The sequence below is a fragment of the Cryptomeria japonica genome, chromosome 7, assembly GCF_030272615.1.
Source record: "Cryptomeria japonica chromosome 7, Sugi_1.0, whole genome shotgun sequence".
Classification (NCBI taxonomy): domain Eukaryota; kingdom Viridiplantae; phylum Streptophyta; class Pinopsida; order Cupressales; family Cupressaceae; genus Cryptomeria; species Cryptomeria japonica.
Window position 1 is genome coordinate 716,949,766 of NC_081411.1, and position 22,552 is coordinate 716,972,317.

The 22,552-nt window shown below is 36.1% G+C and overlaps 1 protein-coding gene across 1 annotated transcript; it reads right to left on the reverse strand.

Annotated features, from left to right (window-relative positions):
* Positions 1-18,431: 18,431 nt before the first annotated feature.
* LOC131040250 (uncharacterized) lies at positions 18,432-20,875 on the reverse strand. The gene is made up of 2 exons (XM_057973142.2): positions 19,210-20,875; positions 18,432-19,043 (listed from the first exon to the last, which is right to left on the reverse strand). The coding sequence occupies exons 1-2, from the start codon at positions 20,768-20,770 to the stop codon at positions 18,937-18,939; spliced, it is 1,668 nt and encodes a 555-aa protein (XP_057829125.1). The 5' UTR covers positions 20,771-20,875; the 3' UTR covers positions 18,432-18,936.
* Positions 20,876-22,552: the final 1,677 nt, after the last annotated feature.

Consider the following 22,552-nt stretch of genomic DNA (forward strand, 5'->3'; position numbering starts at 1 on the left):
TATAAATATTTTGTTAAAATCTAATTAAATATTATTCAATCAAATCAACTGAAGTTAAAAAAAAATTGTGTGCATCTTAAAAGTGATGGGAAAATTCACATTATATAGAGCTCTTTTAAAAAGAGAATAGGTTCTCTTCTAATTATTTGAAATTTGAAATTCCATTCTAACACTCTTCCAATATTTTAATCTACCTTTTGTAAATATTGCTTTAAAGTTCGAAATGCCTTTTGAGTCTCACATTTTAGAAAAATAACCTCGAGTAAGAGTCGGGAGCTTGTTATTCTAATTAGGATTCCACCATATAGATCTAAAGGCAGTGGGTTTTTCTTTAGATCTAGAAAAGGCAAACATGTTCTTGATCAAATGTTTGATATTCTCCCAAGCCCTCCAAATGCAATTCAATACACTTGACCCAAAGGATACAATTGTAAACTTATTAGATAACAAGTCATGAAGGTGTAATCTTGACCAATTTTTTCCCTTTTGGATTTAGAAAGGGCTATGTTATTTTTTATAGTATTTTCCAGGGTCCAAACCCATCAAAAGATTTAAGAATCCACTTAACAATGAGTGCAATTCCTTAATTTTTTTTTTCCTTCAACCCCAACCCACCTTTGGACTCAAGAAGATAATATCAAGTCCAACTAACATCATGCATTTTTGTTGTCCTTTCCATCTAACCCTAAAAAGTCTCTAGGATTTCTTTTTAATTTTCTCAAACTAGGCACTTTCGAACAACCAAATAAAGAGTAATAAACAATGTAAGAAGCTAAAAACTTTTAAGTAACATGTATTCTCCCAATCGAGGACAATATACGAGTTTGCCATTTTTAATGATTTTTTTCAGTCACATGGAACATCCATTCCCACATATCCTTCAATGAAGGGTCAATAGAAAATGGAATACCAAGGTATTTAATAGTGGTGTTAGGGTCCCCCACTACCAATTCTCCTCTTTAATACACTTAGGGGGGTCTTGACGCAAGCTTAATCTAGTTAACTTACTATTAGAGATCTTAGCCCTAGATTCTTTATAGAAAATATTAAGTCCTTTAATCATTTTACAAAAAATAACCTTCTTCGTATCCACAAAAAAGGTAATATCATCTACAAATTGGGTATTAAGCAACATATCATTGTTAGTAATCTTCATACCACTTATTGGAAGACTAAACAATTTAGTACTCAATATATACTATAGAGCATCTATGAAATTACAAAACAATGTAGGTGCAATGGGGCACTTCTATCTAATAGATCTTTGCAAAGGAAAGGGGTCACTTAGATCCCCATTAATATCAATTTACATGGAAGATCCTTGAATAGAATATTAATCCAATTATAGAACTTAGGAGGAAACCCAAAAGCCTCTATCACAAGAAGTCAAATCCCACACAATTTTATCATAAGCTTTCTCAAAATCTAACATTATGTTCACCTCTTGCCCAATGTAGTTGGCCCAATTCATACCTTCCTAGTTGGTGATTATGTTTTCCAACATATAGCTCCCTTTAATAAATAATGTTTGAGTGATAGAGATAATTCTCTTTAAGATATCAATCAATCTAAGGGATAAGGTCATTGCCATTTTTTTAGAAGAAACATTGAGACATGTAATAGGTCTCTATTGTTTTATAAAAGACACGTATCACCATTATATGGTATTAACTTACTATGTTAATATCATTGCCAAGTAATCCTTTCTCAAAATCCTCCTAATATAGCTCTAATGATTCCTCCCTAATTTGTAAAACTCTATGAGCATGCCATCATTGCTAGGAGCTTTGCAATCAATAAATGAGTTAATTGTATTGATTATCTCATCCTTATTAATGTTTCTACTTCGATAAAAGGTATCTTAATATACGATCCTCCTTGGAATAACTTTTTAACAAAATTCCTAACCTCTTACATTGTTCATTGTCTTCAAAAGAAAACACATTTTGATAAAAAGAATGAAATGCCTCTTTAATGAATCTATTGTCACTAAATAGGATTCCTTCATGATCAATTGGACCAATTCTTTTTCTATTTTGCTTTGTTCTAAGAAAATTTAAAAATACCTTATAGCTTTATCTCCTCCTCTGATCTAATTAATTCTTGCTCTACCTTTGGCCTCTTGACTTTTATAATTCTACAACATTATGAGGAGATTTTTGGATTTAATCAAAATATCAAGTAGTCTTTGGTCATCCTTGTTTTCCCACAACTGCCCTTCTACCTTCAAGACCTTCTCAAGAATTCCCTCTATCTTTCTTCTTTGCAATGCTTTCTTCTTATCCACAATCTTGAAAATATATCTCCATCTCCTATCAATAGAGCCTTCTCTATAACATTTTTTTACAATTCTAGTGATAGTTCTAACACCCTCTAAAAATTCTTTGTCATTGAGTAGGGAGACATTAAATCTATACATATTAGTACCCTTACCATCACTTTTTGGACTATCATGCCCAATTAAATGACGACTTTAATAGGTGACTAGTTTGAGATGGTAGCAATAAAGACTTGGATTGGGTTATAATCATTGTCATTCACAAAGGTGAATACATCTTTATTAGCATAAAACCTATCAAGTCTTGAGTATACCCTATTTCCTTGGCTTCGGCTATTGCACTAAGTGAACCAAATCTACTTGTTTCTACCTCTTCTACTTTCAAATGGATCCACGGTAGTATAAAATATCCTCATTCGAGACTAGAAATAAAGTTTATTGCTTTCCTTAAAGTTTTATTTCCCCTAATTTTTCCTCTTTGTATTCAATCACATTGAAATCCCCGCAAAGATCTAGGGGGTTTTTGGTAAATAATGGGCCATCTAGAACCACAAGGAACATCTCCCTCGATAATCATTAGGGCCATAAATAGAATAGTTACCAAAATTATAATTATCTTTCTGCATAATAACCCATACCAATTCAAATTATAGGGAGAAGAAGCATTTTCTACACAAACAAAGTGGGCCCACTTATTAGTAATCAAATGACAAAGCCACCTTCACCCTTGTATACAACTGAAAACTGAGGGAAAACATGCACAATAGACCATTAAGCAACCACAAGCCTAAATCTATCACTAAATCCAATCGTAAAACAATAAAAACTTGCAAATGAATTCAACAATATACAAATAAATCAAAACAATGAATCAAACTCCATGTCGAATCCAAGCATGTGACTTCTATTGCTCTTCTCTTCCTTGATGAATATGATGGTAGTGGCTCTTAGAGTCGCATGATACCTGTCGAGTATTGGCACAAAAATTTGAAGAATGAGGTTATTGATATCGAGAATTGATGTTGAATTTAATAGATTTTCTCGATTTGGATTGATGGTCGAGATTGTCTTAACAACAGAGTCAATCAATGGCTGAGAATTGATGAGACAAGTTGGTTGGAGATAATTACTCAATGTGATTGAATTTTATTAATTTGATAACAAATTTGATTGATTAGTCATAAAAAGGTGATTGTTGACTCACTAGTGGGAACAAAGAGTCAATGATAGTTACCCATTTTCAACATGTGATGTAGGATATTGAGATGAAATTGAATTTGGCGAAAAATTTTGGTTTTCAAAAATGTGAAATTAAAATAGAAATGAGAGGGAGATGAAAATAATTTGAATTTGGAGAGAAACTGAATTAAATAAAATAAGAAATTTATTTAATTTCAGAGGACATAATTAGCTAATTAAATAATTTGGGATAACTATTTAATTATGCGAATAGAGTAGAAATCAATTTAATTAAACAATAAAGATAGTTTAATTATAGTAAACAATTGAGATTAATTAAATAATAATTATTTAATTAATATTAGAGAGGAAATGATTAAAGATAAATTAATTATGAAATTGAATGTAAATAATTATTAATGTTGAAATAGAAGAATAATGTTAAGTTGGAAGAATAAAGTTAGATTAATCAAATAATTAAAATTATTTAATTAACAAAGGAGAATAATTAGTAAAATTGGTGTTCACAAACATGAGACAATTTTAGGTGTCTACAACCTTTATTATGCATAATATAAAAGGCCTCAGAGTTCTTCCACATGATTTGGATGAAATCCAACAACTTTAACCTCTTACACATAGAAAATCAATAATGAATCTATTATCATAATAATTTTTGAGAATATATATTTTGTCATGAGGTTGTAGACCCCTAACATTCCAACTGCCACCTTTAATAACCATTTTTTAAAATAAAATAAAAAACCCAAGATTATAGTCCTTGTATAACCTATCAAATCACTCAACATAATTTTGTTCTCTTTACTTTTCTTTGTAGACTCCTTACCATTTGATTATTGTCCTCCTTGATTTCTTTTTTTTCACATCTTCTTTATAAGATGCCTCTTCTATTTTATCCGTCTCCATAATCTCATGAGAATAGAGGGATAGTACAATCTAAGACAATATTTATGTTTTATGATTATTAGAATTCCTAGAATTGCATAGGTCTCATGAAAATCCATCTCCTAGTATTATTAATTGCTTTAACAATTTTCCTTCTCTCTTCTTCAACTTTAGCTTTAATTGTCTATAGAGCTAACTATTGAACATTTATTTTTAGAGATATTTTAGGTTCTTTTCTAAATCAAGTTTGTTACAAGCACATATTTGTGCATCATCCCCTTGGATTTTATAACATAATCTCCTCGTAATCAAGTTTATATTGGGTGGTGTAGCGTTGTCGATAGGGAGTGAGGAATAGGTAAGCTCCAATATGATGCAAAAAGCTTAAATGTTTGATATTGCTACAAACTATTCATCGATTTCTTTTGAAAAAAAACTGCATTTAAAGGTTGCAGAGATTGTTGCACTATTCAAGTTTGTGCATTGGACAATTGGTCCCATTTTTATACCAGAATTCATAGCTTGGTGAGGAGTGAAGAACCTAGAGCATTAAGCGACAATTAAGTCTAATATACACTAAATTTCTTACAAAATGTGTAAAAAAAAAATTGTTCAACATTGATAAAAATTATACAAGGAGTGGAACTAGAGGAACATAAAGGTGAATAGACCATCTTTGAACATAAGAATGGAGTAGAACCAAAGGAACCAACATGCATGGAATTGGGTAGGCCTTCCTCAACGCTCGAATCAGAGGGGCTCCTCCCTAAGTCGAAGCTTTTCATGCCATTGGTGGGCAAATGAACAAAGTCTTTGGACAAACAGAGATGCGAAAGGCCTAAGCAGAAGGAGTTTGAAATGGCAGAACCATGATATGCCTCGTAAAGTTGGGCTTTCTCGACACTCAAGGCCTTGGCCTTACCAGAACGCTATTTCATCCAAGTTCTCTAACTTGGACTCTTGGGCAAGCAAAGTGGCAACTGGTCCAAATAGTGTTCCTCTTCAAACAAGAAAGCCCAACTTTGTTTTGACCAAAGAGGTTTTTCCCTCCCAAAAGCAAGCACATTCTCAACGCCTCCACTTTCATTTCAGTACTCTAAGAGAGACGGCTAGTCATAGAGACCATGGGGCTTCAAGTTTTAGAAAATCCTTTCCTCCTTGGAAAGTCCCCCCTTTCGATCATAAGTTCCAAAAATGGAAAAGGAAAGGTATGGGGAGCAAGATTTTTGACCTTCCCTCAGATTCTTTAAACCCAACAATTGTCCGCCTTCAAGAGAATGCCCTATTTGCTCAATGGTGTGGCTGCCGAGGGGACAACAATGAAATCATGTCCTGGTGGACTTCCTCGTTCCCAGGAATGATCACAATCAAACCTCTGCAGAATGTTTTTTTCTTTTTAGAATGTGCAGACTCCACCCTGAAAGAAGCCATCATTAATGGTATCCCTCTCTTTTTTTAGGGCTCGACTTTCCATTTCTTAGACTGGAAACCAGGCTTCGACCCTGCTAATCACATATTTTAGAAATCCCCAGTATGGCTTTCTTTAGTTGGTCTACCTTCTGAGTTCTGGTGTTCGGAGGCCCTTCTGAAGATAGGAGATGCTTTAGGATCTCTAGTGGGCATTGAGGAAGACTTCCTGAATGGGCTTAAGGGCGATGTGGCTAATATCTATGAGGGAATAGGTTTTAAATAGGGCTTTTATAGCGAGTTACAGATAATCTTGGAGGTTGGTAGATGGAAGCAGAATGTTAAAACACTGGGGAAGGAGACTCCTAGCAAATGCATCATTCAAAACTAAATAGTGCTCAACTTCTCTATGGCTGCTGCTAGAGGCACACTCTCTCCCCTTCAAACAGTTGCAGTTCTAAAAAACGACGATAAGAACCTTGAGATGAGGAACAAAGGATTGGCGTCTCCAACAGAATCGCCTGTAGCTGCTGCCTCGTGCCATATTTAAACCCCAAGGCCCTCCCGACTTTCTGATGCTTTGATTGAGAATTTTAAATCTCGGTCTCTTCCAGATTTTGTTTCACCCTCTTCTTCTCAGCCTCCCCCATCCACCCCCCCGCTCATTTTGTCTCCGATTGCTAAGATTCAAAGCAACAAGACTGTGAGGAGTCTGTTTGGCCAAAAGAAAACCCCTTCTTTGACTCGGGGGGTTTCAATATTTTTTGCTTAGAATCCTAGAAAGGCCTCCAAAAGAAGGAACAGAGTAAGGCGAAAGCGAGAAGGGGGCGCTCTTGGTTTAATAGAGACAAGCAAAGGAAAACTCATGTCCCTAACTAATATTTTACAGGAGGAGAAAATTATTGCTAATGACATAGTAGAAGACATGGAGAATGCAGATGATCTCATACCTTCAGATGGAAAATGATTCTTCAAATAGAGCTCAAGCCATTTTGCCTCTTAGCCCTTTGCCTCCCTCCAAGAGGAGCCCCTCAAAGGAGCATCCTAATTGCTCGACTTCCCCACTCAAAGATCCTCTTTCTTCTAAACAATGCGTTAATGTTTCCTCTGAACATTCAAACCCTCTTCTGATGTCGCCTTCTATGATGCCACCTAATTTGGAAATGCACCTGGACCTAAAAAATCAGAGACTTCTCCAGGATTATATGATTGATGATGAGGATATGGAACTTGTTCTGGAAACTCCCTTGGCTGTAATGTATTCGAAGATCAAGGAGAAAAGGAAACTGGAATTAAACCAATTGATAGATGGAAAGGTGAAACATGATTATGGTCTTTCTCCTCCCAATAAGGGTCGCAGATCTTTGAATGAAGCAAGAACTCAAGTCAGGGGCAACGGAGAGCCAATCTAAAATCACAGACCTTTGGAAAGTAGGGAAGGGTAATGCCCTTCCTGAACGACAATGAAAATCTTTTTTTGGAATGTTAGGGGCTTCAATGCCCCTAACAAACAGAGGGTAATTAAGAGAAGGATTCTCTTGGTCAGTGCAGATGTCACCCTCCTTCAAGAAACTAAGCTAGATTTTCAGCAAGCAGTATCTTTTGGTTTGGGAATCGACTCTTTTTTTCAAGCTTATCTTCAATCCTTAGTTGCATCAGAAGGGGCCTCGGGGTGTCTAATGATAATTTGGAAGCCTTCTCAAGTTCAAGTGGAAGGTGTTGCTTCTAATATAAATTGGTTGCTAGTAAAGATCACACACTTGCAAACAAATACATCCTTCTTTATCATCAACACTTATGGACCAACATCTCCTCAAAACAGGCGGCTCCTTTGGTTAACCCTTGACGAGGCCATATCCCAACTCTTGGATCAACAACTCATCATACGAGGAGACTTTAATGCTATCATAAATTCGTCAGATAAAAGGGGAGACATTATCAGGCTAGGTAGATCTCAACAAGATTTTAAGGATTGGATAGATAGGAATGGGCTTTTAGATATTGACTCAGGAGACAGTTCTTTTACATGGATAAATAGGAGTAAAGGTTTTAGCAACATTTCAGAGAAAATTGATAGATTTTTCTCATTGGGGGATCTCATCTCCTTTCCTTTCTCTTTGAGTGCTCAGTCCTAGCTTGCTCAGGGTCTGATCACTTTCCCATTATGTTAACCCTTCAAGGGGTCTCAAACATCTCGAAATCTCCCTTCAGATTTGAGAATATGTGGATGAAACATTCAAACTTCCTAACCTTGATAGAAGACTGGTGGAGAGAAGAAACATTTGAAGGCTCCAAACTTTATTTTTTTATTTCAAAGGTAAAGTATGTTAAGCAGAAGTTGTTGCAATGGAATTCCCAGCACTTCAAAAACATCTTCTTTTCCAAAAAATCTTTAGAAGAGAGGATGGCTGATTTAAATGCAAAAATTAACTCTAAAGGCATGGACCAAGATTCCTTTGATCAAGAAAAGAGGTTGCTCATGGAATATGAGGATATTCTATCTAAAGAAGAAATTTTCTAGAAGCAAAAGTCTAGAGAAAATTGGCTTTGAATGGGTGATAAGAATACCAAGTTTTTTCATTATGTGACAAAGATTCACAGAAGCATGAATAGGATCTCAAAATTGGATTTGAATTAGGACCAATCTCTAGTGGACCTTGAAGGGATTAAGAGAGAAATAGCCTCATATTACTCAAGTTTACTAAACAATGAAGATGGTTCCCATCTTACATAGCAGAGAAACTTCTTGACCTTGATTCCAAAGATCATTTCAGATGAACAAAACAAGAAGCTTAATGAGAGATTTTCATTGGAAGAAGTAACTCAAGCTATTAATCAACTCCCTTCGGGTAAGGCTCCCGACCCAGATGGTTTCCCTACAATCTTCTTTAAGAAATGCTGGTGTATTTTTGGACAAGATTTAGTTGAGGCTCTAGAGTTCACAAGAATATCAGACAATTTGCTCAAAGAAATCAACAATACGTTTATAGCCCTTATTCCAAAAAAGGAGAAAGCTTCTAAATTAGGGGACTTCAGGTCTATTTCACTCTGCAACACAGTTTACAAAATTCTCTCAAAGGTAATGACAAATAGAATGAAACCACTTATACCTTGCAGTATATCAGAAGAAAAAACTGGATTTGTCCCTGGCCGTTCAATTCTAGATGGTGTCATTGTTGCCCAAGAAGCTATCCACACTCTCCAAAATACGAAGAGACCAGGTATGATTGTCAAATTAGATGTTTCAAAGGCTTATGATAACGTGGATTGGTGGTTCTTATGCAAAATTATGCAGGCTTTTGGGTTTGACAAAAAATGGATCAACTGGATATTTGAATGCATTTCTACGCCCAAATTTTCAATCTTGATAAATGGGAAGCCAGTTGGTTTTTTATCCTCATCAAGGGGCATTCGGCAGGGAGATCCTATTTCTCCATTTCTTTACATCATCTTGGCGGAAGCTCTAGGAAGGGCTATCAAATCAAAACAATCTAGCAACCTCTTGGAAGGAGTTAAAATAACTACAAATTTTGTAGTCACACATCAAAAAATTGTAGATGATAACCTCCATCCTCTTGCTGGGTGCAGCAAAGATCAAGGAAGCAACTCAGCTGGAAATGCTTCTGGAATCCTTTGGAAAGGCCTCAGGCCAAATCATCAACAAAGAAAAATAAAAAAAATTCTTCTTCCCCACCCCTGCCCCCTTAGAGGTTAATATCCAAAGAATTTTGAACTATAAAACAGGCATCCTTCCTTGTATTCACTTGGGCATTTCAATTGACAGAGGATTGAGGAACTCAAAACTTTGGGATCCTCTAAAGCTAAAGATGGATCAAAATATAAATTCCTGGAAAGGGAAATGACTCTCATGGGCTGGTAATGCTCCAAGCAGTTATTTATGCCCTACCCATCTACCTTTTATCCTTTTTATCCCTCACTGCTGGTGCAAATTCCTTCATCATTAAAAACATGAGAAACTTCTTTTGGCAAAACAGTGAAGAAAAACATAAAAGTTCTCTAATTGCATGGGATAAAATCATCAAACCCAAGTCCATGGGGGGTCTAGGAATAAAAAATCTTCACTTGCAGAACAAAGCCTTGGGAGCTAAACTAATTTGGAAGTTCATTAAAGACCCCAAAGCAATATGGGTAAGGATGATGGCAACAAAATACCTTACAGATGGGGATCCTCAAAACCTCCTAAGATCTAATTCTCATCCAAAGGGTTCTAGGACCTGGAATTTCATTGTCTCATGCAAAAATTTAATTGCAAACTCTTTGTCTTGGGATATACACGATGGATCCTCTAGCCTTTTTTGGGAAGACTAATGGGGAGGATGCCTAAGCATTGACAACTCTCTCAATATTCCAACAGCTAAGCACTGGCTTCAACAACACTAGGGATCCCGAGTTAGTGATTATTTGGTTTTGGACAAGGCTTCTAGCATGCAAGGATGGAGCTGGAAGCTTTTGGAGGGATTGCCTATTCCTACTATTGAAATCAACTAGCTATCAGACCTCATTAGAGCAAGATATATTAATCCCAGAAGAGGGAAAAATTCTCTTATATGGGCTTGTTCTAAAACAGGACAATATAATGCTAAAGATGGCTATAGGGTCATAGCAAACTTTGGGAATCAAGAGGAACAAGATATTCCACTAAAACTCTTTTGGAGTAGCAAGATTATCCCAAAAGCAGGAACCTTTGCATGGTTGGCCTCCAAAAAGAGGATCCTCACAGCATAAAGATTCACTAAAATGGGCTATGAAGGGCCCTCAAGATGCATTTTATGTAAAGCTCAAGCATAGACAATTGACCATCTCCTTTTAAACTACCCATTTGCTTCAAAATGTTGGCGATGACTTTGTGCAAAATTGAGGTGGATAACAACCCTCCCTAATGATATAGTCTCTCTTTTTCAATGCTGGCCACTTCCTTCTAAGGAAAGCTTTTTAAGTCAGAGTTTGGAAATATCTCTTTGCCTTGTTTGGGAAATCTGGAAAGAAAGGAATCGAAGACATTTTGATGACAAAGCAAGAAGATTTGAATCAGTTTTATCCTCAATTGCAAACTAGCCTTCTCAACTGATTCTAGCAAAAAAAATTCTTCTTGGGATGATAGAATAAGAAATAATTGACAAGGGATCCAAGATTCCTCCTTCCTTTGGGAGAAAACCTAGTGCAAGAAAGGATGCTATATGGTCTCCCCCTAAGCAGGGTTGGTTCAAGCTAAACTTTGATGGAGCCTCCAAAGGAAACCCAGGTGCTTCAAGTATAGGATATGTGGTTAGAGATGATTCAGGAACAGTAATTGGAAAGATGGCCATGCCACTGCCACTAGATACCAATAATATAGCAGAATTCCAAGCTTTGCTCCTAGGCTTACTTGATTGCCACAATCATGGGATAAGAAACCTCATAGTAGAGGGAGACTCAGAGATAACAATCAATGCAATTAAATCGAGAAGAACCCCAAACTGGCGGCTATAGGCAATTTTGGATAGCATAATTGAGAATTTGGTTAAATTAGAGCAATATGAGGCTAAACATGTCCACAAAGAGGCTAACACAGAGACAGACTTTCTCTCAAAAACTGCAGCAGAAGGCCTTTCTTTACATTGGTGAGAGAAGGACAACAACAACCATGGTTAAGCTACAAAGAGTTTATCAATATCGCTCAGTAGTAGATTCTCGTTTTCATACGTCAGGCATAAAACTTTTCCGCCAAGTTTGGTCAAAATGGCTATCTCTTCAAATTCAAACTTTTCTGCCATCTTATAATATTGAAACTATCACATCAACTATGACGTCATTCATTTTTGGCCTTTCTTATAGCAAATACTCCCACTCTCATCCCAAAAAGACAGTTTGTGGTCTGCTATCATTCCAAGTACGAGGCATGCATTGTCCGTTGGATAGAGCTCAATTTTTCAGCCTGAAGATTCGACATGATGTTAGACAGATATCCCTTGCCACCTTTGCAGGCGTATTCATTGCAAGGCATTTTGCATTAATGCATGTTGAAGACAACGCTCATTAGCTTTTATTTGGCTTCCTTCGCAAGACTATCAACTAGATTCTCTCTACAACCGTCTACAAAGAAGCTTAAGCTACTATAGGTTTCTAAGCGATGTCTGGGGAGGAGCCGTTTGGGTTTATAATGAGTGTCTACCCCAAATCAATCTCTTGCTTTGGAGCGGATACCCCCATCTCTCTCTCTCTCTCTGCCTCAACCGTCAAGTCTCTTTCAGACAAATCACGGACCTGAGATTGAAGAGGTTCCTCCTATTTCCTAAGCCAACGGTCATCCTGGCCGTTAAGCTCATTCTTGGTAGTGGGCATATCAGTAGAGAAGAATACCCCCGAGACAACACGAGCATTTCATCTCGGTTTGTCGCCTCCCTGATGGACCTCAAGCTTGATAAACAAGAAGTCTAGAACCTCACCAAAAGACTCTTCCCAAGTGACATCTTGCTTGAATTGCAAGTAGTCCTAAACAAAGCGCAACATGACTCTAGCGCTCTGCATCCGAGTGACAAAATCCTCTTCAATGTCCCAAGATAGCTGATTAAATTCTATCCTTTTTTGCTCGACTTGACAGGAAAGGACTTACAAAAGCACATAACCTTTGCTGGCATGGCTCTCAGATTTCTAAAATGTAGGTTTTTGGGGGACAATCCGGAGGACACGGGCAGGGAAGAAGAATTCCTAGACTTTGCCAGACTCAATGGTGTTCTGCCTCCCAAAACAGAAGCAGAGGGTCCCCAAGTGGAGCACAGTAGGCGAGGTGGTGGCCGAGGTACCGGTCATGCTTCTGGTCGAGGAAGCGATCATCCTCCACGAAGGGGTCTTAGAAGAGGTCGTGCCCCAATGCCTCCGCCCATGCCTCGAGGAGAGAATTAAACAGATAGGTTTCCAATTGGTATGTTCTTTTTTGAGGCCGCTACAGAGCTCATAGTTGGGTCCTTTTGATTTCTCTGTTAATTTTAAACTTTCATAGAAACTTTAACGTAGCATTAGACTTATAGATTTTGAAAAGCTTTAAGAGATTTTATGAAAAGGCTAAATGAAGTGTAATCAACACTCAAATCCCACTCTGAGTCTAGAGAATTTTAGGGCTTAGGACGTGGTTTTCTTTTTCTGTGCATACTCATGGACATAGCTTCATTTTCACAGTTTTTAGGCTCTATTGGACCATTTTAGAAATCTGTGGCTTCATGGTGTAAATTCTCTTTAAAATCAATATATCATTCTGGCTTTGCCTTTATCGACGAAAAAAAAATCTATACTGGGTGGTGTTTATACTTCATTCAATGTAAGTGTCATCTCAAAAGATCCACTTATTGGGAGATTGATTTCTTTCTTTTCCATCTCAATATTATTTTCAACATGTTTTTTTTTAATCCTTGGTTTTCAAGGAATCACTATTATCATTTTTCATGGCATCTTGACCATCCTCGTTATTTTTTTTTCATTTTTCTTAGAAGTCTCATCAGAAAACTTTGAAATTTTAGGGAAATCTTTCTTTGCATGGTCATTCTTTTTACACAATAAATAATCATTTAAGCTTTCCAATAGTTAATTTCACACGTAAAAACACCATCTCTAATTTGAATGCTCAAAATATTTGGAATTTCACTATCAAGACCTGCAGAGATTAAAACTCTAGCATTTTAAAAGAGACAACCTAGCTCTAGTTTCCTCAATTCTCAAAACATTAAACCCAAAGGATTTAACATAGATAGAATGAATTTTTACAATTATGAGACCATATTTTTTACCTCCATCCATCTTTTGAGAATTGTTAGTAGCTACTTCTTCAGGTCTTGAATTAGTAGACCAAGGGGTGATCCTAAAGGCAAACCACCCTAAGTTCCAAGATTCCTTTTTTGCCACTCTTTCTTGTATGCCATGAGTCTTGAAGAAAATGACAAGCGTAACCCTTTGCAACATTTTCTAGAAATTAACATAGATTCCCATTTTTCTGCCCCAAACATTATTAAGCCAGTCATCAGAGATTTTTTAGAAGGTAAAAAGTAATTATATAATTATCAAGACAAACAAAGAAAACAAAAATATTTTTAAGCCTAGTCTATTCATTTTTAACCACTTATAACATCTCTATATTAGGAGAAATTGAGATAATCTAAGGAAGAAGATGGCTCTTACCATTTTTTCCTTCTCTGAATCTTTTCCATCTTTAATATCGTCAACTATTCTCATTCTACCTCCCCCATATTCCAATCTCTCTCCATTCTTTGCAACTAATGAATCAAATCCCAAGCAGAACCACAAGGTACAATGCTTAATATCAAAGCTTATTAGTAATATCAAAGCTTATTATTACTGAACAGCGAGCATTATAGCAACAGCAAACTTCTTATATCTTTCATGAAAATTAGTTCGCAATAACTCATCTCTCATTGACTTGAATGGTCCACTTGACACTCATGACATTAGATGATGCTTACATTAAGATCTCATTTTCTAAAGTTCAGTTATTAAAAATTCAAAATCCTAAAATGATGTGACTTTCTCGAGTTTGGTTACTAAAAGTTCAAAATTCTTTTATGCTTATGGATGTCACTTTTGAGTTCAGATCCTGAAACAAGAGATTTTTTGTTTTGAAATGGTGTAATAGATGCATCACTAATTTTGGTGACAGTCATTCAAATTGTATGGCCTCTTTGTCTCAAATCAACACTAGATATGTCCCGTCACAAAGTGAATAACTTATTCTTTGCCTTTAAAAGCTCAACTCACAATATTTTCTGCCACATCTACGGAATGTATTTTAATACTAACAGAAAATGAATTTCTGTGTTAATAAGCTTGTTCCTATGTTCCACAGAACATGCTCGCAGCCCTAATAGCAGTGTCCCTGACCTTAGCGGCTTTCCACAATAGCGGGACAGCAGGGGACATCCCCTGGTCATCCCCAAAAAATTTCAGAATTGCAGAATATCCAAAAATGGCATGACAAAAAAAAAAAGAGGAATTTAGTTAAAAAACAGTTTAAAAAGGGGCCTGGGGCTCCCCTAAGTCCTCCCATGACCCTTATGCAACCCTAAATGCCTGAAAACATTAAGCATAAACATTTGTTGTGTTTGCCTGCCGCTGGTTAGCAGAGAAATTGCGTTCATGATCTTTGCTTCAGAAAATTTTGAGATTAGTAATTGCATATTTCTCTGTATCTGGGAGAATATAACTTTCAATTTCATGTTTTTTATATCCTTTTTTACTGGAAAAGAAAAAACTCAGTTTCTTTTATGTCTTAATTTTTAATTTATTGCTGTCACTGTCTTAATTTTGATGTCATGTATAGTTAAACTTGTAGAAGTTTGAGTATCCCTGTGTATATATATGCACACTCTTCCATCCTCCTGCTGTCCCCCCAAAATGGCCCCTGGACTACCATCCTTGAAATGCATCCCCTGCTGACCTGCCAACCCCGTCCCCAAAACACCATGGAAAATAGGATCATTATTTTCTGAGACATCTTCAAAATCCCTTAGCTTTTGTTCTTGCCTAATCTTTAATAAAATTGTATTTTTCTTACATGCTTATTTTGGCTATCCTTAAATAAAATAGTGAACTAGTAATGCATCCCCTGCCTGACCTGCCAAACCCATCCCCCAAACACCAAGGAACATAGGATCACTCTTTTCTGAGACATCTTTAAAAGCCCTTATATGTTTTCTTTTGCTTTTCTTAAATAAAATCCTCTTTTTATGAGCTGTTATTCTTAGCAATCCTTAAATAAAATAGTGAACACAGTTGAAACTGAGTCTTTTTGAACTAGTAATTATGCTTTAAATTGATCTTCTCTTGAACCTAAAAAGATTTGTTTCGGTTTATCATAGGTATTTTTTTTGCACATACCTCTTGTTGGATCCATTTTTGGAAAAAATGGTTTGAATGTCTCCTGTACATTCTATGGCGACCCAGAAACAGTCGAGCATCTCTTCATATGGTTGCAGGTTCGTTTTTCTAGATATAGCGGTATGTAGTTTTCATTTTCAAGAGGATCAATGGAAAGGACATTTAAGGGTGAAATGATCTGCATTTTGAATGTTTACCTAAAGAAATTTTTTAACTTACTCCATTGAGGTCTATGTAAGTTAAAGTCAAACCATATAAAGATGTTAGAGGCAAAAAGAGGAGCCTCAAAATTTTTGTATTCGAACTTATTATTCTCTGGTCATTATCCAAGTACTTAATCAACTAGAGATGGAAATCAACAATGTTTCCTGAACAATGACTGGCTATAGGAGACAAAGTAGACCACCTAGAGGATCTAACCGAGGAAAATCTTCAAGTAGTGGTGCCGGTAACAATTATGCAAATACAAGATGGACAATTCAGCACAGTTTAGGGTAAGGAGAAATACTAGGTAAGGAGAAATACTAACAAACCGCAGATCAGGCCACTGCTTTGGTCAATACCTCTGCTCAGTGATTTCTTAAGAACACATCTCCTGAGTTTAATAGCAGACAGAGTAGCCGGAAACTCCTGTCTCCCTCCCTGGGCACGCATATCCCCATATCCGTTCCCGTTTCCGAAACGGATACGTATCCGATACAGCCCAGATATATGTCGAATATTGTACCACACATGCCCAAAAAACCTTGATTTAAAACCATGCTAGATACTATGTGATTTGATTTTTTTTTAAATTTGATGTAAATCTTCCTAAATTTAATTTTAAAAAACTTCATTCATGCATTTTTAAAAAAAAAAATTGGTATTAACAAAACCTACACCAAATGACAAAGACAAATGAAATGTTTTTGTATTTCAGTGAACCATTTTTTGGATTATCTTCCAATGCAACTCTACTATTTTTGCATATTGTAAAATGTTAAATCAACTTATCATTATTTATGTAGCAATTATGTGTCTATATTGCTTTTGAAGTAATGAAAATCTCCTCGAATAACTTAGAAAATTATGTTAAATATGTGTATGTATTTTCTATGAATGATGTATCCAGCCCTATCCATATTGGGGGTCATTAAAAATGGCTGTATCTGTTTCTGATACTGTATCCTTATTTGTATCCGTATCCGTGTCCATGCAACTTTGATAGTAGATGATGGTCAACAAGCTAACGTGGAGATAAAAGATGTAGCAAGTAGTCAATTTTAAGTTCTTTTGCTCATGGATATCCCATGTCATACTTTTGCACAATTTTGATATTTTATTCAAATTTGGACCAATTGTTGGGTTCTGGTATTGCTATATTAGGCCACAATTGTCTTAATTCTGTTTTTTTTAGACATTTTCAACTCATAAAAAGGTGAATTGTTCCTCCTAACGGAGACGAAACTTAGATATTCCTGGTAATGCCCATACAGCAATGGATCATTCACCTCGAATTTCATTTAAACAGGGCTTCCAAAAATGAACTCACAAAACAGAGGATGTTGGAGCCCAAAGGACCCAAGAAGAACATAATACAAGAAAAATATAATAGTGGCTCACAATGCCCGTTCAGGCTTGAACACAAGTAATGGGTTTGTTATAAGCATTGAGAGCCTCATTGTTGAAGAGTACTCTTGATAGTGAGTAAACCTTACTGCTGAAGGTCAGACTTGTCAAAGAAAGCAAAACTACCTACTTGCAAAGATAATCAATCTAGTATTAAAAAGCATGGTTACGGTTAGGAATAAATTTACAGAAATTGTTAACCTCGGTCCGTATAAAATTTGAAAAAGAAAATACAAATGACAGACAATACCTCAATTGTGGAACTAATGAAATTGCATATACCATGATCTCCCACCATCAACTTGCATGATTATTTATCCTTGAAATCAAAAACATGGATTGCACATGGAGAAGAGATTGTTTTAGTCCCCTTGGAAGTTCAGATATGCATTCAATTCAGAACTTCAAATGGCAAACCAAAGGTTGTTGAGGACTAGGGCCAAAGAGTTAAAAGTAGTTATGGAAGAGGGGTTGATAAATAAACCCCTGGAACTCTTTTGAGTTCCTAAGGACTGCAAAGCAATAGGCAGAAACACAATGGAGAAGCGAGAAGGTCAAAAGGTCAAAGAACCGCCCACTACTTGTAAAGGTACAAGGGCAGTTGTCACTGGATGAGGAAAGAATTTGAAAGAGATTTGTACACTTCGAGAACACATGCATACGAGAATGGTAGTTTCCCGGCGGACCATAGTGTCAGAGCTTAAATACCTAGGCTTATGGGTAAAGGACCATAGTGTCCAAACTTAAATACCTAAGCTTATGGGTATAAAGGAAGCTTCGCTCCAAGTTCAGAGCACAATGGAAAAGCTTAGCACAAAATTCCAAGTGCAATTGAAAACTCTAGCCCAAAGTTCCAAGCGCAATGGAAAAGTTTAGCCAAAGTTAATTATTTTGACTTGCAAAACTTTTTGTCCATTAAAGAACATTTTCAGAAACATATTTTTCTATCTGACTGCCAACCTATTTTCAAACATGTAACTAGGGATATTTCTGCATGCGTGTTTTTTTTTTCTCTGTCGTTTTATATAGAAATCTGAATAATCCATTTTGTACGCAGAAACTTTGAATAGCAATAAGATCAAAGTACCTCAAGAAAACTAGTTTCTGAACAACTGTTGCAAGATATTCTAAAGCATGGTGAATTTAAGCAGTACAAAATCATGAGCATACCTGCAAAAAAATCTGATTAGTTTCAAATCTCCCTGACAATGAAAGTGCTCTGCATGAAAAGCATCAATATAATACATAGTTTTGAAAATTGCTTGGTATTAAAATTATAACACTTTGATGTTTTTAGATGGGCTTGAAAAAGCACACTGACAACAATTAATTGATGAATTTCTTTTTTCTAATATAGTCCATAAGTATGGAAGTTCTCTCTGCTTTTTGCAGAGATTCTAACGTCGAGCTCTTGAAATAAATCTGACTTTCAGTCGGAAAAGATCCTTAGTTTCGACTAAATAGAGCAAGTGCTAGTATAATTTTCTTCTTCTTCCTCTTCCTCTTTTTTCTCTTCTTCTTCTTCTTCTTCCTCTTTTTCTTCTTCTTCTTCATCCAAACGCATTTAGAAATCAATGTAAGATGATCCAAAATTGTTCACAGTGAGGCCTCTTTGTACAGATCAACCTATCAGAAGCACCATCCTCTTTGGAATTTTATGACATCAATAACTTGAGTCAGATAGCTGCCGTCAGCTGTCCTCTATTTGTAATCCACATATTGATATTCACGTGTGCAATAATTTTCATTCCATGATTCTCAAAGTTACTTCTGAGCATCAAAGCTGATGAATGACAATAAAATCCAGCTTAGTGTAAGAACAGCTAGCGTTGGAAAAGTTGGACTTACAATAATTTAAACAGCTAGAGGTGCACCTAAACAAGATAAAACATCGACGGTCAGAAGCCAGTAAATGGAGCTTGAAAGTAATACTTTTCAGTCAGACATACCAGCAAAGGCAGTAGAAATCAGTTCATTTGACAAAAGAAATCCTTCTGGATCACTTAGCCTAATATATGCAATTTGATTCCTAACATCAGAAACTGAACGTTCTTCAACTCCATACAGAACATCTAGCCCATCTCTATCTAACACCTCAGCATACTTATTCTCAAGGTTTTGCTGCACAAACTTGGAAGGTATAATTTCTTCCTGTCGGAGATCGTTGCAAAACAAATCAAATACTTCTGCACAAAGAGACTGTCTATCGTCATTCAAAACTATCAAGTGTCCACTAGCCACAAATGGCTTCAATACCCTGCACAGAGACAAGCAAAGAGGCAGACCAAATACTTTCCCAAACGTCCTAATATCCAGACCCTGTGCAAGCCTCAGAGACAGCATAATCGTATCCATTGCCAGATCCTTACTATCAAAAACTTCAGATTCATTCCCTCTGCCTACATATCCTTTATCCACAAACAGAGCATAATCTTTCATTTTCCGAGGTCTCGAAAGCCTTAAACCCCCTACATAGCTAGTAGCTCCAAGCCCAAAACCATAGTAGGGCAAATTCTTCCAGTAAACCAGATTATGCCTGCACTGAAACCCTTCTTTGGCATAATTACTGATCTCATAGTGCCCATACCCAGCCTCCTGAAGTGACCTCGAAGCTAATCTATAGAACTTTGCGGAATCATCTTCACTAGGCAATGGGGATTGTCCAGGCTTATACAATAGCCCAAACTTGGTCCCTTTCTCCACCTGTAAATCATAGATGGACATATGGGCAGGCCCTGCATCAATAGCCTGTTGCAAAGACTGCTCCCAATCCTCCAGTGTCTGATGGGGAAGGGAGCTTATGAGATCCAGGCTCCAGTTCTGAATTCCACTTGACTTAACAATCTCAATAGCCTCATAAACCTCCTTAAGCCCATGGGACCTCCCACATGACCTCAGAAGGCTCTCCTGGAAGGCCTGTACTCCTAGAGAAACCCTATTGATGCCTAAATCCATGAATTGTCTAAGAGTTTGGGCATTAAAAGTGCCTGGGTCCATTTCTATTGATATTTCTGAATTGGTTATGATTCCAAATTGTTTTCTAAGGCACTCGATTATGTGAGCCAGTAAGGATGCAGGGATAAGAGATGGCGTACCTCCACCGAAAAACACAGTTTCCAAGGGGGCCATAGAATCTGAAGCAGCAGAACCTATTGCTGCGATTTCCTTGCAGATTAAGTTGGTGTAGTTTTCCATTCTTGGATCATGCTGGGAGCCTTGTGGGTTTGGCGGGGGTTCCCCGCTGCCCAATGCTACTATTGGGAAATCACAGTAAAAACATCTCTTTTTGCAGAATGGGAGATGAACATATGCAGAAGTGGGAACAGGGTGTTGAATATTTATACGAGATGTAGATGGAGCAGTCTTGTTGATCTCTAGGGTGTTGAGGAAAGAAGAAGCAAGAAATTTGTTGGTTTTTGCAGATGGGTATTTGATAATAGGTCTGAGAAGGCGGAGTGTAGGTATGGAATTTAAAAACAGATAAGATGGCAATACATATGACAATGCCATCGCAATAAGATGATACAGCTTCGGAGTTAGAACAATGTTGAGGTATAAACACTACCCGCTCTCGTATATTTGCGTATAATATAATGCAGCATCAAGGTTTGGGATGTTATCCGGGTTTGGATGTTATCCGGGTTTGGTGTTTAAATTTGACAGTAGGGGAAATTTCTAGCGTGTGGTCTAGGGGAAAGGATCTAGTAGTTGTGCACCTTAATTTCGCGCTTCTCAAAATCTTACTTGGAAATTTTAAATCACTGTGATTTTTTTACAGCAGCTTACTTGGCAAGTCCCCTCCTTATAACTAAGGTTTCAAGGCCACATCATCAAATATGATGCCACATTAGCATGCTTTTTGCCAAGGTGTCCAAAATAGGCCAAAAAAAAAGTGAGACCAATAGGTGTGCAAAAGGGCCCCAATACTTGTGCAGCTGACGTGGCATCACATGATTGGTTACTTTTCACAACAAATAGTATATTTCATTCAATTATTGGTACTTATCATACAACTATTGGTGCAATGTGTATAAAAGTTGGACATTAAATCAGTAAGTATGGGGGTATTAAATCAACAACTTCTATCACAAGAATTGGAACGCGCTCAACTACTAGATCCTTTCCCTAAATAATTTTTGGAAATAATGAAAACGCTGCATAAGAAAAGCAGTTGTACAAAATTAACAATGATCATTTAATTTATTTTAAAATTATTTATGCTTTATATTATAAAATTAATTTGCTATTTTTTTATTTTGATATTGGTAATTTTTAGTAATATTGTAAAACCAATCTAGATGTTAAATTCAATACTATCATATTTATATTTGGGGAAAAAAATATCTAAAAAATGTTTCTAGATATCATTATTTAGGAAATTATTTTATTTGTTTTTTTTTCCATTTAAAATGATTTTATTTACTATCACAACTTTCTTTTCATCAATATTTTTGGCAAGGCTAAGCTATGTAATAGATCAAAATCCAAACCAAATAAGAAAGGAAAGTAAGAGAATTCTTGTTGACCCCCTTGCCTATCAACACAATTATTTAAATAAATTTACATCTTAAAATAAAAATCAAATTATTATTATTTTCAAAGTAAATAAAATCTTTACATAAAACAAATATTAACAATTTTTATATATTATAAATTAATCCAAAATATTTTATAACTTAAAAAACTATTAAATTTTATGTATGATAAAACTATTAGCATGAAAATAGATATTATGCATCTAGTTTACATTTTTTTAATTCTTATCTAGTTTACTTTAAGACTCGGTGACCCTCTTCACACTAACTTAAGTTCACTTATTGGTTTAGTTGTCTCACCTCATAGACACATGACACATACTCTCACACTTGTTCCAAGTGGTCTACGTGGGTCACACTTTTTGGAGAGTCAATTTTCACTCTCACCTTCTTACTTTCTCCTTGTTCTATGTATACAAGAGTTCTTTGTAAAAAAAATATTTTCATTATGCTTTCATTTGTTGAAGTTTTTTCAATATTGCATTCAATATTTGTTGCTCTAACATGGTAACATAGTCATGAATCACAATTCTCCTCCCAATTTTAGTTGAATCTTGCACTTAGTCCTACGTGGAGCCAAACAGTCATTGTCATTATATCTAGAAGTCCTAAATTAGCTAGGAACACTTGTCAAATTGTTTAATTTCATCACTAAAAGTTTTTAATAATTTTTTTGCCTCGTGTACCCTTTGTATCATATAACCTATATAAAATTAAGTGTCTATGTGTAATTTTTTTTGTGAGGCAATTTTTGTTT

What these genes read in the sequence shown, in the direction of transcription:
- LOC131040250 (XM_057973142.2), bottom strand. Translation starts at nt 20,770, where the DNA reads ATGGCATTGTCATATGTATTGCCATCTTATCTGTTTTTAAATTCCATA. An exon ending in GATTTCTACTGCCTTTGCTG is followed by an intron (nt 19,044 to 19,209) that starts GTATGTCTGACT and finishes GTCATTCATCAG; the next exon opens with CTTTGATGCTCAGAAGTAAC.